Source organism: Cyprinodon variegatus, unplaced genomic scaffold (genome assembly GCF_000732505.1).
Source record: "Cyprinodon variegatus isolate N-32 unplaced genomic scaffold, C_variegatus-1.0 Scaffold588, whole genome shotgun sequence".
NCBI lineage: Eukaryota > Metazoa > Chordata > Actinopteri > Cyprinodontiformes > Cyprinodontidae > Cyprinodon > Cyprinodon variegatus.
In genome coordinates this window covers 281,837-298,975 of record NW_015151041.1, presented here as the reverse complement: position 1 = coordinate 298,975, position 17,139 = coordinate 281,837, and the positions used below count along the sequence as shown (strand labels likewise).

Genomic DNA, 17,139 nt, shown 5'->3' with positions numbered 1-17,139 from the left:
GCAAAGACTCAGTTTTGCTCTATGCTATCATCTCAATAATCATTAAATACATTTTAATTACATGCCAACTAAAGAAAAGGACACATTTAAATGTTTAAGTAAATAATTACATATTGTTTGTTTATTTTTTAAAACACTGGTATAAAAATCACTGGAAGGACAGGAGTCAGTTTAATAGACATTCAACCTTGTCAAGAAAGGTAACTGCTAATGGGGTTGTTCAGTGTCCTAACTAGAGGGAAAAAAGGCGTGACACGAAAAGCTGAATGGAAAGATGCAAAAACTAGCCTGGGTGCCATTCCGAACTTAGTCCCGTCCACAAGGTTTGAGGTTGGGAAGTTTGGTCTGGCTCTGCTCCATAGTAGCGCGAGTATGATCGCCCACTCTCTGGCGATCCAATCAAATTGTCAGGGCGGGATTTATACGATGATGGACAGTTGATCAACAGTAACGTAATCGACCACGTGACCAAAGCTGCCGCTGGAGAGTTGAGATGAGTAGATTCTGCTATTAGGTCTGTTCTAGAAGATATCGACAGCAAATTAATTTTAAAAGAGGAACAGAGAAACGTGATCAAGGCTCATCTTTTTATTCTAGGCGTGCAACTGCACGCTTTGATTTTTGTTGACAACAACTATACGTCGCTTAACATACGTCACGCACTCCGTTGCTCTTATTGGTGGTAGGTCTGTCCAATTGAGTGCAGAGGCATTTTTTTTCCTGGTTCGTTCAAAACACGCCCCATAATCACAGCTCTATGGAGCAGTATCAGACTCATATTCTGACTAGAATTGAGTAGGACTACGTCAGGCTATGCAAAAACAGCCATCTTGGTTAGATTGGGGAGCAAAATCTGTTAAAGGATTTGCAGGCGATGGACTGCAGCTTCCTACTCTCATCCATGGTCATGAGCTTTGGGTCATGGTTGAAAGAACGAGATCCCGGATGTAAGCGGCCGAAAGAAGATTTCTCCGTAGTGTGTCTGGGCTCTCCCTTAAAGATAGTGTGAGGAGCTCAGTCATCCTGGGAGGACTCTGAGTAGAGCCCCTGCTCCTCCACATCGAGAAGAGCCAGTTGAGGTGGCAAAGGCATCTGGTTAGGAAGCCTCCTGCATGCCTCCATGGTGAGGTGTTCAGAGCATGTCCCACCAGGAGACCCAGGACACGCTGGAGGGACTATGCTTCTTAACTGGCCTAGGAAAGCTTTAGGATTCCCCCGGAGGAGCTGGCCCAAGTGGCTGGGGAGAGGGACATCTGGGTCTCCCTACTGAAGCTGCTACTACTGTTACCTGACCCTGGATGAGTGGATGGATGGATGGACGGACAGCAGCTGGAGCCACAGAGGCATTGTCTACGGCAACTCCTAATACAGACTTAGTCTCTCCAGATCAATCATCTGGAAATCAAGGCCCCCAGTTAGGAAGCTCTGGTCCTCTCCTCTTCATCCTAAGAGTTCCCATGGTGAGTGAAGACTGGAACCATGTCATCTGCTGGTGTTGGTCCATGGCCTTTATCAAATCTCCCAACAGGACATACAGAAAACCAATCCTTTCCTCTGCTGACAAAGTTTATGAAGATGCTGATTTCATTTCCAAACAGAACAGGTAACAATTACAAAATAAAAGACCCTGCAACCTTTCATTGATGCAGTAATTCATAGAGGAGGCCTCAGCTGTGGACTGATCATGGACAACCTTCCAGCAGGACATTTCTTCATCCAGACTTTATCTTTTGTAACATTGATATTTTCAAAGAAACTGTTGTTTTCATTAGCTGTGAACCAATTAAAATGATCAGAAAGACTTAAAAATAAAGCAATCAGTATAATCTCTTGGATTGGACTAAAGAGAAACACTGGCACACCTGTGAGGATCCCTTGAAGCCAATCACTGTCAGTACTTCAGTATTTGCCTCAATGAGAGGCAAAGTGTCCCAGCTCAGCCACCAGAGGGCGACATAAGGACATTTCAAATGACTGAGAAACCAGGATTGACACAAGTTATTACATTGCAGTTATCCCATTATTGGGATAGAAAACACAATCATAGATTCCAACTAAAGCAACAACCAGAGTTATATAAATTAGATCATTTCTCCTCCACTGAGATCTGTAGCGATGTAACGTCCACAGAAATCAGCTTCTAACCTTTAGAAAATGAGTCCCTCGCCCCCTTTATTGGATACTCTTCAATCTTTTCTTCCAATTATCCCCAACTTCAATTACTCAAAAAAAGCACGTGCCATCAAATTGGCAATTGGCCCCTCATGCATTGGAGCAATTAGCAGGGATATGAGGTTTCCCGCCACATCCAACCTATTTACAGCCATTAGCTCCACATGCAATTAAAGCTGGTTCCAGGTTGTTCCCACCCCCACCCCCCCTTGGCAGCGATGAAAAAAGTCTGGAGGTGGTTGGAGCAGCTTATCGCTTAGAGGATTTTGATCTGGGGGAGCAGAGGTGGAAGTGGGGGGGTAAGCCAAGCCAGCCGAGCCGCTGTAATCGAGTGCAATTGCTGCAGCCATCAATCATCAGGGCTTGGAAGAGCTGATGCCCCCACTGAGGAGGAACACTCTGCAACAGCTCCTGAAGTTGTTTATTAGAATGTTGCTGCAGTCTGATTAAATCAAGTTCAACCAAAACTTTTTTATCTTTTGCAAGCTCTTAAAATAAAAGGATCCTTGCTGTTACTTCACCTTCATCTGAAAGGCACAGTATGTCTCAGCAATGAACCTGAAATCTTAAACTCTGTCAGTTGAACAGATAAAGTCTAAACCTCCACTTTTTTAACTTAGAGGTTGCTGGTTGGATTTAGGTTTTTACTTTGACTAGGCCAGTCTAACGAGATTGTTGTTTGGATTTAGGTTTTTACTTTGACTAGGCCGGTCCAACAGATGAATAAGCTGTGAATTAACCCAGATTTCCAAAATTCAAATTACGGCTTATTCTCAGGCCTCTGAACTACTTAATATGCTGATGAGGAAACACAAAGAAATGGATCAGCTTGACACATCGCAGGACGCCAGCCTTTTAGGAACCAAGTTGGTCAAACGTTCAATCTAAAGGGGATAATTGCTGTCCTGTCGACATCTTTTACCACCCGAGCCGTGGTTCTCTGCAGCTCCTCCAACTCATTTAGAGGTACCAAAGTAAAAGTGGCTGAAAAACTTCACTAAGGATTTTAGGAGAAAACACTTTTCCATCGTGCTTTAAAGTAATGAGCTATTTTATCGGTCATATAAATATATAAACGCTTGAACAACCAGTGGAGATAAGAAAGCACTCAAAGACCAGAATAAAAACCAAACAGTTTATTTATTATATACATTCAATAATAATGAAGAGAATAAACAGAAGGCAGACACAAGGATGGAAAAATAAAACGAGAAAAAATACACTTATTTACTTTCACTTATTTAAAAAAAAAATCACTTGGATAAATGAGCTTTTAAGAGCATGTGAAATAGAAAAGAAACCTTCACATGCAATTCAAACCCATTCATTTACTGCTGTACACAGACTCCCACTGGACTGGCTGGCTGGATAGGAGAACTTTTGCTTCTGAGTTTTTCCATCGCATCGATTTGTCCTTTTTCTTTTCTCTTTATTTCTTTTGCTGGATTCCCAAAAACAATTTGCCTCAATAAGCAGATATGAGAACGGGCGAATGCGTCGCCCCCACTGCCCTCTAAGCAATCATACAGCTGCTACATTAACTGCCTCGGATGAGTTGAAACCGAATCTAACGCCATCCAACAAGCGCCTGGAGTTTACCGCCATATCTGAGGCCTGAACGAGCATCTCCAGCTCCTCCTTCAACACTTAACGCTGGACGTTCCCTAACATTCCCGTCGCCCTGCATCACATCGCAAAAGCTCTCCGCTCCTCCTGCACCGTAAACACTCCTGTCCTCCTCCAGCACTAGGATTTGAATTCATGCACAAATAAAAAAACAAAAAAAAACAAAAACAGAAAGACTGACACCCTTCCTCCCTCGCAAGAGCATGCATAGCAACACTTCTGATAATACTCATAAGGAACAGTAAGACAAAACAATAAAATAACAGAGGTAATGCTTGTCAAAAATACTCATTGGACCTACTGCACACTGTTCACCATCATACGAAGAAAAAAAAAAAAAGCCAAACAAACGGCACACCCTTCATCATGCTGGTCCTTTCCACCCTGAGCGTGCCGTACCCTATAAAAGACAGCCGGAGGGGGTGGTGGGAAGGAGACTGTGTTTTTCTGTCAGCTGATGATTAATGGGTCCCGTTTCTCACCTTCACCGCCCCTCATGCTGTTTCATCATTCTCTAAAAAAAAAAAAAAAAAACGGTGGACAGCGTTGGACCCTGCATCCTCTCATTTCTACCCACCTTTCTGCTCCCGCTTCCTTTGCCTGCACGTCTACGCTGCATTTAAGTGCAAGAAAGACAAAAAATACAGAAGCCTCAATAAATTAAGGTTCAATTCCTGTATGTATAAATCACTTCTTCTGCTATTTTAGTTGTTGCTTTGATGACATTTCCCCTTAACTCACATGGTGAAATATTGCAAAAATAAAACAAAAATTAAAGAAATACAAGAGGACCCCACAAGAAAAGAAAATCTTTGGAACTGCAAAAGCAATAGGCAAATACTAGCAGTAATGTAGATAGCTTCAGCATGGGTTTGGGGGGGGAGTCAGTCATTTTTCTTTTATGACGCCTTCAGAGTCACCGGAAGTAAAACTTAAAACAAGATGAGGAGCTTTGATACTACAGAAACCTGGTGATGAAATCTATTTTTTTTAAAACTTCATCTTATAACTGTGACGTCTACATGCTGCAGGATGGTTCTGCTGAACTAATTGGCTGCTCCTGATTGGCTGAATCCTTTTTCCTTTTAGTTGATCCGATCCGCTCCCTCGCCGGAGCTGGAATGTCCCGACGGTCCAGGTTAACGAAAACTTACAAAATCCGAAGGGGAAGATGATAAGTTCATCAGTAGGGGAGGAGCTAATCTTTTTAAAAGGAAAACAATCTTTTTTTTTTCTTTTTTTCCATTTAGCTTCTTATAAATGAGATTAAACTGAGGTAATGCAGAAAAATGATCTTTCCTTGTCACTTTCAAACGTTTTGGAGAACTGATGATCTTAGGTTTTTTGTTGTTGTCTTTTTGGGGGGGTTCTTTAACAAAATGAATGAAAATAAAGAAATGCAGTGGGTTATAGTACAAAGCAGTGGTTTTCATCATTGAAATGAAGAACATAATAAAAATCCTATATCTCCTGAATCAAGTACTTGGTTTCATCCATTTCTTTTTCTGTAGATCGTTATTGTAGGTTTGTTATTGTAGCCAGAAAGACGACTGCAGCGGCTCTATGCTCCGTTTAAATGTCAATGTAGTGTTTAAAAACAAAAGTACCTTTTTTTTTTTTTTTTTTTACATTAGTGCTGCGGCAGTTCAGCCTTTCAGTTCAGTCCAACACTGTGAGAGAAAACGGGATACTTGGTTCTCAACGTAGTCGGGTTGGGTCTTACGGGGCAGCTCATCGGGAGGGAAAAAAGGGATTGTAGTGTGTTGGGTCGCTCCGGAACCGAGGTCCCTCTCCCATAGTGTGTTTTTTTTTTCTTAACAGTCCAAAGTCCTGTTCTGGAGTTCAAATCATCCAGCTTCATACTTGGGAGATGCTTATCACAGTTTTTATTTACTTGATTTTTGTTCCTCCAACTGATTCCATGTCGGCGACAGAAAAGAAGGAGAGAGAAGGAGAGAGTTTGGTTTTGGTGACGTGGCGACGACCACGAAAAGAACGAGAGGGGGAAGTAAGAAGAGTGCTGTCACTATTATAGTCTGCCTGCAGATAAAATGGAGGGGAGGCTCCTGCCAAAACACAGAGCTTCAGAGGGAGCTTTGGAGCAAAGTGGAATTCCTTGGATGGGTTTTGTGGCTTTAGTATGGAGCAAACCTGCTGTATCCCGCTCGGTATAAACTAGCCTGAAAGACAAAGGGGAGAGAAGGAGATTAGGAAATTAGACATTGAAAAAAATACAAATTTAGAGTGGTGCGCTTTAAGGTGCGCTCAGAGCAAGCGATTTACATGTAAACGCACATTTAAGAGTGAATTAAAGGAAAAAAAATGTCTCTGGAGTTGAAAAATCTGAACATCCCACAGAGGGGCAGGAGTGGGGCGGAATAACAAGCGACTAACGCCAGCAGAACCAAGCATGGCGCAGAAGGAACCCACCTTTCACAATTTAATCCCTGAGCCACATTCTTCCATCAATTTTTATTTGGCGTTTAGACAAACTTAGGTTCAAATCTGTAGTATTTTGAGAAAAATATTAGATACTAGTTTTCAAAACCATAATTATCAGTGATTCCTTAATTTTACGAAAGAATATTTGAATGTTTTATATGAGATTCAACATGTATTGAGATCAAAAGGTTTTGATCTTCTTTTAAACCCAGTAAAACAAGTAAAAAAGTCTGAACTGAAACAATAATAGGTGAAATATTCCTGCCTTTAATTTTCTGACAGGAGCTAGAAATCATGGATAGAAAATTTGGACTAAAAAAACAAAGTAGTTTTTAGAAAACTCTAGAAAAATCTTCAGAAAATCTGAATTTTAGGATAGACCAAAACGTTTTATTCGGTCTAATCCAGACGCTAATCGAAAATCTAACAGTATAAATTAATTTAGCTCAATCAGTGAGCGATGCTTCCTAAATCAAACAGGGTCAGTTAAATTTAACTCAAGCTCAAAGTTTGTTTTCTCATGATTAGTGAAGAGTTTTTTTCCCCACAGAGAGGAAACTGTAATAGAAGACAGACGACCAATAGTTGAATATATTGAGCATTAGAAGCCAATAAAACTGAATAAAGCAGTTTTATCAGATGATACAGAGCAGAGATTTAGCAGGTTCTGATCCTTTTGTTCTGTTGTGGCTGAAAAAGAACCGTCCTCTACAGGATTTATGTCCAGCAAGGAGCAAAATGACCAGAAGCAGGATGTGGCTGATACTAGAGAGGCTGAATGAATCACAAAAAATTTACTTTTTTTTGTGTTCTTTTTTAATTTGATGGAATGCGCTGTATTATCAAAACTTTTTTACACCTTAAAAATCTAGTGGTTAAAAGTATGGATCAACATTCTCCAATTAACACTTGTTAGCGGAGACTAACTGTGCTAACAATGCTAACAAACGATGTTAAAGAAAGAGAAGCAGAACTCTAATTTAGGTGTTTTTAAGGCTGCTGCATACAAGGCGTGACGTCGTCTCTGATGGTGATATTAACCAAAAAATATATATATAATAATGGCAGGATAATAACATAAAAATAAAAAACAAGGTGCCAGCTGGTCATAAAATTCCCTAATTAAAAATTGGCCTAAAACCAGATTCTCTATTATCTCTACTGACTAGTGATGGGTCCAACAACGCCGATGGGTCGGTGGATGCGTGGAGCCCATAGAGCAAAACACCGTATCGTTTCAAGAACGTCATGTGACCGATACAGAAGTTGTTTCAAACTGACTGACAGACTAAACTGTGGTTAAAAATGTAAATTTTAACATGATGCATCTTCTAAAAAAAAAAAAGGCTAATCTTTTGCAAGTTATCATTAAAATGATCAAGAATTTTGGAGCAGCCAAAAAGGCACAGGAAGGTTTCAGCCGTTACGATTTTATTTTAATTTTCTCATTGTGTCATACTTTTCCTCTCAATTATCACTCAACTCATCTGAATTTAAGTTAATTTCAAATTGACTCTTTTTTTACTTACTGTTTTTTTTCTGTACTTATTGTTTTAAAAATATGATTTAAAAATCTTAGTCCACAAGCATCCTCATTCACATTTTCCCCTAAATTGTTACGTTATATGTTTACACTATTTATTGGCTGCATCTAAAAATATCAAAGATATGTTTTTAATCTAAACATAGACATACAATATACCCTACAATAACTTAAATTATATAATTTTACTAGATCATCAAATCAATTCAGTTTAGTCTGTCAAATCAGCTGCCTGTAGTGGCTTTAAATGTCCAGCAGGTGTCAGTATTCTGTGAGACAGTATCGATTCAGTATGAATACAGTTTGGCGATGTGTTGAAACGCTTCAAGATGATAAGGCAACCATCCCAGGATCAGACTCCTTACCATGGCTCCCACTCCGTACGCGGCAGCAGCTGGAGTTAAAGCGTGGTACGGATCTGTAGTGTAAACCCGGCCATAACTAAAAACAAAACAGCAGAAACCAAGGTTAGAACGGCTACTTTTTATTCAGGATCTCATCTTTAGTGAGGCAGTTATACAAACGTCTCACCTGTCACTGTAGGCGGCAGCGGCGGCGGTTGCTCCGGTTACGGCAGCAGGCTGGGCGTAGCGATATGCAGCGGCGGCCGCGGCGGCAGCAGCAGGATAGCCTCCCTGGAGACACACACACACACAGACAACTAACTGGCACGGCTTCAGGGAGGAAACAGCTGCAGTGACTGATTAAATACTTAGGACCACTCTATATTTAGCAAAGTTTAAAAAAAAGTTTCCATTTTATTATATAAAAGCTGTATTGTAATGCTTAAAATGTCATAAATGAAATAAATAAAAAGCACAATGGCTCAGTGTGAGACAGAAGAGGAGACAGAGGACATTGGAGTGTCAGAATTACTGTAGAGTCACTAAAGGGAAGAGGGAGGGAAAGAAGTGGAAGAGAGAATGCCAAACAGCGCCGGGAACAAAGGAAACTCAAATAAAAAAATAAAAAAAGAGTAAGCTAAACATCACAGGGATGAAAATGTTGATCAGACCGATGTTACAAATACTGTTGGTGAATTTAAGACATAAAAAAGGATTAAAAGCTGGAAACCAAAGTCAGACACACTCACACAAGCCCAGACAGACACCAAAATCACCTCTTTGCTCAGAGACTCCATGCATGACCCAGAATTACAATTCAGACCTCAACAACAACAACAAAACAAACACCCCACTGCATTTGAACCTGACGTGAATGTGAGATCAGAGCAGCCAAAAAGCAGAAATCTGAGATTTTACTCAGCTTCCTGCAGGAGATGAAGCGGCAGCAGAGGCAAGGGGGGTTATTCATGGATGGGGGGGGCTGCAGTGTGGTAGTTAGCCTGCATGGAGCAGCTGATCAGCACATGCCTCAACTATTAGCTATTAACATGAGGGGGGTTGAGTCTCCATTTCACGCTGATGAAGAGATCAAATTCTTGCAGAAAAACTGCGTCTGGATGAGACGTGTTTTGTTTTTAATGCTGCAAATCAGCAACATGTCTGTAATGTAAACCCACCTAAAGATTGGCTATAACGCTAAACATCAGACACATGTTTCTCCTTTAATCAGGAAAATTATTCAGAGGTTTTTTGTTGCCTGCATTGGTTTGCTGCAGTCAGTCAGGTCGTCTCTAAACCTTTCATTTGCTCCAATTCTAAATCAATCTCACCAAATTATAAAGCAGAGTGATATAAACATTCAATTTGACAGAAAATACCTGTTATTGCCGACTGCGTGTCACTAAGCAATGATCAGGCACCGGTTTAAATGTTTTAATAGAACTAAAACTGTTTAGATTGTTTGAGACTTTTCTTAAAGGGACAGGCGCTATATTGCAGAGTTTTTTTTTTTAGATTTTTAGTTGGCTGCAATGAAACCAGATGTTTTACCGGTACAGATATTATTAAAATCAGATCAAACACTTCAATTTATAATAAAGTCGAGACGGTAAGAATGGAGATGTCAGACATATACAGCTGGATCTACGTTTGTGGCCACACTTAGGAAGATTTGCAGGAAAAAACCCCGAAACAAATTCAGTTTATTGCAGTTGCAACATCTCAACTAGATTATATCTATTTAAAGAGGAACAAAAACATTTTATAAATGAGAAATAAGTGTAGTCTCATCATTGGTACCTGAGAATAATCCATATGAAAGAAAAAAAAATTTTTTTTTTAATTTATGTTTTCCTGGATAAAGTTGGTCAGTTGTTTCTAACATTTAGCTTAGTGTTTCCTCAGCAGGTAAAATAAACGTGGCACAGAGGCAGCAGAAAGGACCATGACCCATATTTATCCATGCATCGCTCACAGTGAGCAGGATTGTAATGGGAATAAAAATCTCTAAGGTTCACGGTACAGAGACCAGGTCTATATAAAAACTTTAAGACCGTCTTTTCTCTATTTAGGATTTTCTGTAGAGTTTTTCTGGTATTTTGACTGCAACTGGGAGCCTCGACTGGACAGAACTGAGATTTGGCTTTAAGGCAACAAAGAATAAATGTGTAGGGGGAAAAAAACACTTAATATCTATGGCTGAGTAAAGTGGAGGATCCTTAATGCTGCGGGACTCTTCCTCTTTATAAGATCCAGGGAAGCTTAACATTCTAACTAGGGCTTCAACTAACAATTAATTTTTCTGTTGACTGTTTTCTGATTATTTGATTAATAATTGGAGAACAAAACCTGCAATAAAGAAGAAATAATACAGAATTTAAACCAAGCCAAACTAAAACTTTGCCGCTTAAGAAGTTCTGCTTAGAGCTTATTAATGGACAAAAAATGGCTTTTCAGTTTAAATGCAAAGTATTTATATATTTTTTACAATTTTGCTATAATTACTGGTCTTAATGGTTAAGTCTTTCAGCTTACAGTATGTTTTAGTTTGTATATCTCCAGTTAACAATGAATTAATGACTTACTAAATCGATAATTTTGTCAATAACTGATTAATTCACATTAATCTGATGAAACATTTAGGTGCTAGTTGGTAATATAAGACCATGTTTAAATACCTGAAGTTATATATAAATGTATTCGATTCTCCCAGTAGGTTTAAAGTAAATCGTCACAGATTCCTTTAACTGGAAAATGATAAAGGAAATGTGCTCAAATCAGCAAGGAATATTTTAAAAAAGCGAAATCAAGCAGGACTTCTGATGATCTGGAGATTGTATAAATAAAAAAAAAAGAAACTCACTGATGCTTTAGAAGAAGAGCTCTGATACTAAATGTAACAGTGGGGGGGAACCAATAACTTTGCACCTGGTAATTATGTCAAAATAGTTTTCTGTATAAATATTTTGCCTTTCTTTATGGCTGATTAGATCAACTCAAATTAAATGCTTTTTTGACTGCAATAAAAACAGATTTTAATTTGGTGCATTCTAAACATGAGACCAGCTCTCAGACTCAAATGCAAATATTGCAACTCAAACCTCCGGACCATGAATGCAGGATTTAATCTTTTCTCCGCCAGCAAGGAAACAAATTGCTTATATCTAATTTTACTTGCAGAACAGCCAAACAGAGAAGAGAGACCAGCTTCTCTTTTGAATCTACTGGGAGGAAGAGTATGTGCAATCGTTTTTAGTAGTGGTTTAGTCAACAAACAAACATTTCCCCCCTTTTCCACAACTTGAAGGATTCAGTGAGTTAGTAGAAAAATAAAGCAAACTCCAAGACAATTTCTCAACTAAAAGACGACATGTTCCAGATCAGATCAGAGGATGATTCTTAAGATCAGAGCAGGTAGTAAAAGTCAAACAATGCACACTGTAGGTTCGATGGTGAGGTGACCCTACCTGAGGCAATCTGGGACTAAGGACTGAGTCCTGTAACACTAGTCTATAGAGAGAACAGAAACAGCCGTTGTCAACCTGGATACACACACACTCGCACAGCCACACTCTCAAACACTGATGCACACTGCAGCATCCACCCACAAAGCAGCCTTTGTAGTGGAGTTTCAGATCCTGCATCCTATAATCAAGACGTTCTTTATTTACTCATCTGGTAATATTTTTAAACCCAGACAGATCCGTTTGTTCCACTATTTTTACTTCAACCAACAAAAAGCCCATGGGCATGATTCATCTTGCATGTTGTGAAAATTTGTGACACATTTCATCAATTCCACCATGATACAGGCAGCTCTGTGTGGCGCATGACTGGATGCACATGCAGAATCACCCCCAGAGGGACAGAAAAAAAACAACAACACACAGAGCAGAGAGAAGGCCGTGAGGGCAGGGACAGAGATGACGTGTTGTTTGGAATTGGATTTACTTACATATAAGTCTGCAGCTCCGTAAAACCCATCCTGATACACCACGCTGAGAGCAGGGGGGGGAACATGGCAGATGTAGGGAGAAGGTACAGGAGGGAGGGTGTGGTGGAGGGAGGGGAGGGGTGCAAACGGAGTGGTGCACAGTCCCAAAAAAAACCCCAAGGTGGATGAGGATCAAAAAACACAGCATAAAAAAGAGGGGGGAAGAGAGAGAGGAGAAAAACAGAGAAAAAGTGTTATTTCACACCCATGCAGCATGCAGAGGAAATACAACTTCCATTTGAGCTCCACGAATGCAGCTGGAAACTAATAACATCCCACTGCCAGGGCTAATATATGAAATGATTTTACATGTGACCGTAAAGCATGACTGTTCCACTGCTACAAGAAAACCAAAGCTATAGAGAGCTGCTTTGTTCCGGTCACTTTCCAGGGAATGATGACTGGAGGTGGAGCCGATTTGGAGAGAGTATTTCCTGCATCCTCCCAGTTTCATCGCCCCAAATTCAGTTTAATCATATCATAGTAAGACATAAATCATTCAAATCTGCTTTGATCATAGCGTAAATGCAGCCGCAACCCCATTAGCCCATCATCACAGCACAATGACATGCACAGTTTACAGAAAACAGAACGAGGCACTACTGGTTCAGGAGCAGCAAACCTGTGTACAAGGTGACTGCGTTTGTACTGTCACTAAATATGCTTTGTGTGTGCTTATGCAAATCTGCTGACTGGGGTGTCTGTTTATTCAAATCACGCTCTGTGGTGTAATCCAATCAGAGCAGAACTGCTCTTGATTGCTTGTGAACAGATGGAAAGATCTGCCAACTGGATGGCTGGAAAGAACCTGGATAATTGTGGAGCGTGACGACTGAATGAGCACTTGAGTCAGACAGAGACCTTGGCAAACAGATTTATTCAAGCACCACATAAAACAGTTCATTTAAAAAAATGTTTCTAAAACAGACAGATATCCCAGATAGCGGCACAGATGAGTGAGATTTTCATTACCCAGGGTAGGCAGGGATGGCAGGCTGAGGCACAGCAGCCCTGACGGCGCTGTAAACGGGCCGACCTCGGCCCCTGAGGTGGGCACCGCGGAAAGCTGCTGCAGCTGTCGTGGCTGCTGCTGCCGCTGCTGCGGTTGGGTAGGGAAACCCTGGCACTGAGAGGGCATAACATGAAATTAGTTAAGTACTTTGATGGGAAGTACAATGAGAGGAAGGGGTCTCCCTTACCTGCGTAGATCTCAGGTCCATACACAGCTCCCACCATGGGACTAAGTTTCCAACCTGCTGATAATTAGACAGAAAATTTGGATTAAATGAAATAATGAATAAGAAAAAAAAGATTGAGCTACTTAACATAAACAGTATGATTTATTTCGCATATTGACCATTTAGTCCAATGCTTTATGATAATTTATATGGTTTAAACTTATGCTAAGTTCACATCGCAAGCAGCAGAGGCAGCAGAAGCAGCTAGTTTTATTGCAAAATCAATGGTTGACGTGCATCTTAGTGCAGCAAAAGGTCCTGCAGCGCGTCTGAGCAGCTTAAGAAGCGCATCATGAGCTTCTGACGCGCGTCATGTGCTTCAGAAGCATCAGCTGCTGGATTTGGAAAAATTTTACTTTTGCTGCTCAACATGCCACATCAACCAATCAGAGAAGCTAATCTGGGAGCTGGCAGGGAGACAGACACAGCGCTGCTAATGCGAATCGCTGTGATCACTCCTCTGAAACAGTTCATTAACGCCTAAATTACCTTAAATTGTCGAAACCTGCCGGCAAAATATGCTCGAATTTTTTATACTGGTGCCTGCAGTTTGGATTACGTACATAAAAAATGCTAACATTTACTTCCAGCCGCCGTGAACAGTAGTGGAAAACCGCAAAGAGGCGACTGGGCCAGAGGCCGCTGTTGAACGGGATTCCTCACGACAGCACACCGCCGGCGTACGGGGGTCTAAGACTTTTTCACTTAAAAACATTAAAACTGCTTTTTACCCACTGATCACAGCATATATAGCTACGATTGTTACAGGGAAAGAAAGGATACGGTAGCTCCACCCAATGCGCATCAGATCCACTTTTCAACCGCACAGCTAGGGCAGTAAAGATGCTTCAGCTGCGCGTCAGAACTAAACTTTTACAAGCATCAAAAATGAAGCACTGCTCACGCTAAAACGTGCTGCTTGCGGTTTGAAAGTAGCATTAGAGCAGCATATAATAATTCACCCTATATTTAAGTGACTATATATCAGGTATTGTGCAAATAGTAATTACAAAAATAAATTTGCTAATTGTAAACACTGTAACTCCAAAAAACACGTTATTTGATCTAAAGTTTTTACTCTTCAATGAGGTGGCTTATTGGTCATATCGAAATTCTTACATTTCGCAAACCAGCAATGGAAACAGTTTTTCACATCACGTGTCACGTGATTTGCAAAGTTCTGGACCTTACTGCCTTGTTAAAAGACAAAGAAGACTGGAAGTAGTTACAGGATGATGGCGCCCCCTAGGGCTTTGGCTGAAAGGTGGATATATCTCATGTGTCCACATCCACAGCTGCCATGTTATTAGAGTTACCACAACAACAAACGTAATCACGTGTTTAATTGCATGCGTTATTCAATGGAAATACCGCAATAGTGAGACTTCGCATTTTAAAATTTAGCAGAACATCGACATTGTTTTTGCACATTTCTGTAATGGAAAAGCAACTAACGTAGCTTTTAACATCTACTGCTTAATTTACATAAATAGCAGCCCAGCTAATACAATAATATTACCAAATGATTGTATTTTATGTTGAATAATGTTGGCTGTTGTAAGCAAACAAGTTATTACCAGCAGGCTGATTAATGCTAACATACTATTTAGCTAGCTGCAGTCTAAATTATGCAAAGTAACTGGAAGGATATTAGTAGCATTTTAACTAATGTTATCATATTAGCTGATGACAGTATTCTAAATATTTGCATAGTATACAGTGTTAGCTATGGTTAGCTCAAGGGATATTGGTAGAAAGCAATATAATGGTAGCAACAATGGGTAGCATATTAGTAAATGATTAATATTCTATGTAACTGTTGCAGGTAACATTAGCTACCTCTAGCCAACATGCTATGAGAAGCATGTTAGCATCCCACAATTTACCCTTCTGTTTTTTTAAGCTAACTCTGCCTTGTTATGACTTTATGCTAGTCTGCTTCTTCCTTCGAATTGAAGTTGCATCTCAAAAATCTAGTTTCAGTTTTGCTTGTTGTAAAATTCTGCTTCAGTTCAGCTTCTTTGTCAGTTTGGTTAAGCAATTCAGCTTTTAGCATTTAAAAGAAATGCATCATCTGAGTTGATGGCGTGCTTTACGCCATTACTGTAAAGCTACACCACAGGCAGTTTTAAAAGGGGATCATGTGTAATGGGTAAACAAACATTTCAAGTAAGCAGCGATGTAAAAGTGGGCATTTGTGTCTCTCCATGTGCTGGTTTGGGCTTTCAGGCCCAGTGTTAGTGTGCGTCACTGCAGTTGTTACCATAGGGCAGCGTGCTGAGAGCCTCTCCATTAGGGTAAGGGCTGACGATTTTCTTGTTAGTCATCACCCTGGCGGTGGCATTATTCACCTGGGAGGGAGGGAGGAGCAGACAGTCAAGCGCAAAGACAACAGAGGAAGAGAAAATTAGCACAGAAACTCAAAAATGGGTCAAGGCTGATGTATATGTTTGCTTTAACATTAAAGCATAATTAATGTGTATATTGCTAATGATGATGCCTGCCTTCGACTGTTTCATTTGGTGTGCTACTACAATTCATCATCATTTGGTGTGCTACTACAATTCATCACTGAAGAGTGCTAGTTGGGTTGCTTTTATCAACATTTCTTTTCTAATTTTAATATCTTAGCTCTATGGCGCTTCATTCTAATACAAAGAAGGGGATATGGCAGTGTGTTGTGGTATATTTTAATCAAACTTTATTAAGAAAAACTTCATAACGTCTGTACCTGGGGAATTTTTTTTCTGGAATATTCAAGAATCGAAAAACATAGGCAAACATTAATAACTTATTTTGAAGTGATATAGATTTTTTTCTTCTTCCTATCAGTACACACAACAAACCCAAGTATGGATGGAGGTATTTCTGATAGAAGAAATATTAAAGCTAGCCATCTCCCTATCGTCTCCAAAATTATTTAGAAGCTTCAGGAAAGAAAGCTTTAATACACTATTGCGTTAAGAGAGCAAGATTTTCAGCAGATAACAGGAAGGCTCAACATTTACAGCTGAGTGGGTCTGTGTTATTTTGATTTCAGCTTATATGTCATGGATTATCTCAGATCTGGAAATTAAAGCAGTCTTTCCAAATCTCAGTTAAAGTGAGGTAGTATAGGTTTAGGGACTGCTGTTCACAGATTTTGATGCTAACAATGCTATCTGGGGAAAGACAGTTTAAAGTGTGGAAGTCTTATGTTTTTTCTTCATACCTATATATAACCAATTTATTTATAACTATTTTCAACTGCTAATTCTTCACATTTATTGAGATAGGTCAGAAAGTTAAATAACAATGACTGGAATAAACCAGAACTAAGCCTAAAATCTCTGATCAGTACATCTCTAGTTTATATGAACTTAAGATTGCTACAGAAACTAATAAGCCAGCCACCCTTAGCATGTTTCCTTAATATTACAGGTGCTGACAGGAAAATATTATGTTTCCTCTTAAGCTGGATTTTTTTAAAACATCTAAGACACCATTAGAGCACCTAGCTAAATGTTCAGGAAGGTACCACCCGTGAAGCTCTGTGCTAATCATAAGAGTAGATTATGCCAAACTGTTTTGTTAATGGGGTGCCTATTTACCATCAGAGTTCAAACCAGCTAGGCCGGTTCAACATGTGACTTATGAAAAGATCAAGCTTGAAGGATAAAGTGTTGATCATTCATTTAAGAAACAAAAAACCTGACTGTGAATCAGTTGGGTATTATTGTGTCAGTTTTCTCACCTAACGTCTCAGCAGTGTTTTTGGGATTACCGGTAAAACATCACCAA

General features: G+C 39.9%; 1 protein-coding gene across 5 annotated transcripts in view; it reads right to left on the bottom strand.

The window, feature by feature from the left end:
• Window positions 1–5,605: 5,605 nt before the first annotated feature.
• Window positions 5,606–17,139, bottom strand: part of LOC107095966 (RNA binding protein fox-1 homolog 2-like) — a 72,944-nt gene continuing 61,410 nt past the window's right edge. For 2 of the 5 annotated variants that reach the window (XM_015392368.1, XM_015392372.1), the window contains 7 exons: window positions 15,623–15,710; window positions 13,321–13,377; window positions 13,094–13,247; window positions 12,083–12,125; window positions 8,315–8,418; window positions 8,149–8,224; window positions 5,606–5,978 (listed from right to left, as the gene is read on the bottom strand). In XM_015392368.1, coding sequence (XP_015247854.1) covers window positions 5,934–5,978; window positions 8,149–8,224; window positions 8,315–8,418; window positions 12,083–12,125; window positions 13,094–13,247; window positions 13,321–13,377; window positions 15,623–15,710 — 567 coding nt within the window. In that variant the 3' untranslated portion in view covers window positions 5,606–5,933. Of the gene's footprint in view, window positions 5,979–8,148; window positions 8,225–8,314; window positions 8,419–11,594; window positions 11,638–12,082; window positions 12,126–13,093; window positions 13,248–13,320; window positions 13,378–15,622; window positions 15,711–17,139 lie in introns of all 5 variants that reach the window. The other 3 variants (XM_015392371.1, XM_015392370.1, XR_001481775.1) reach the window with 3 other exon arrangements.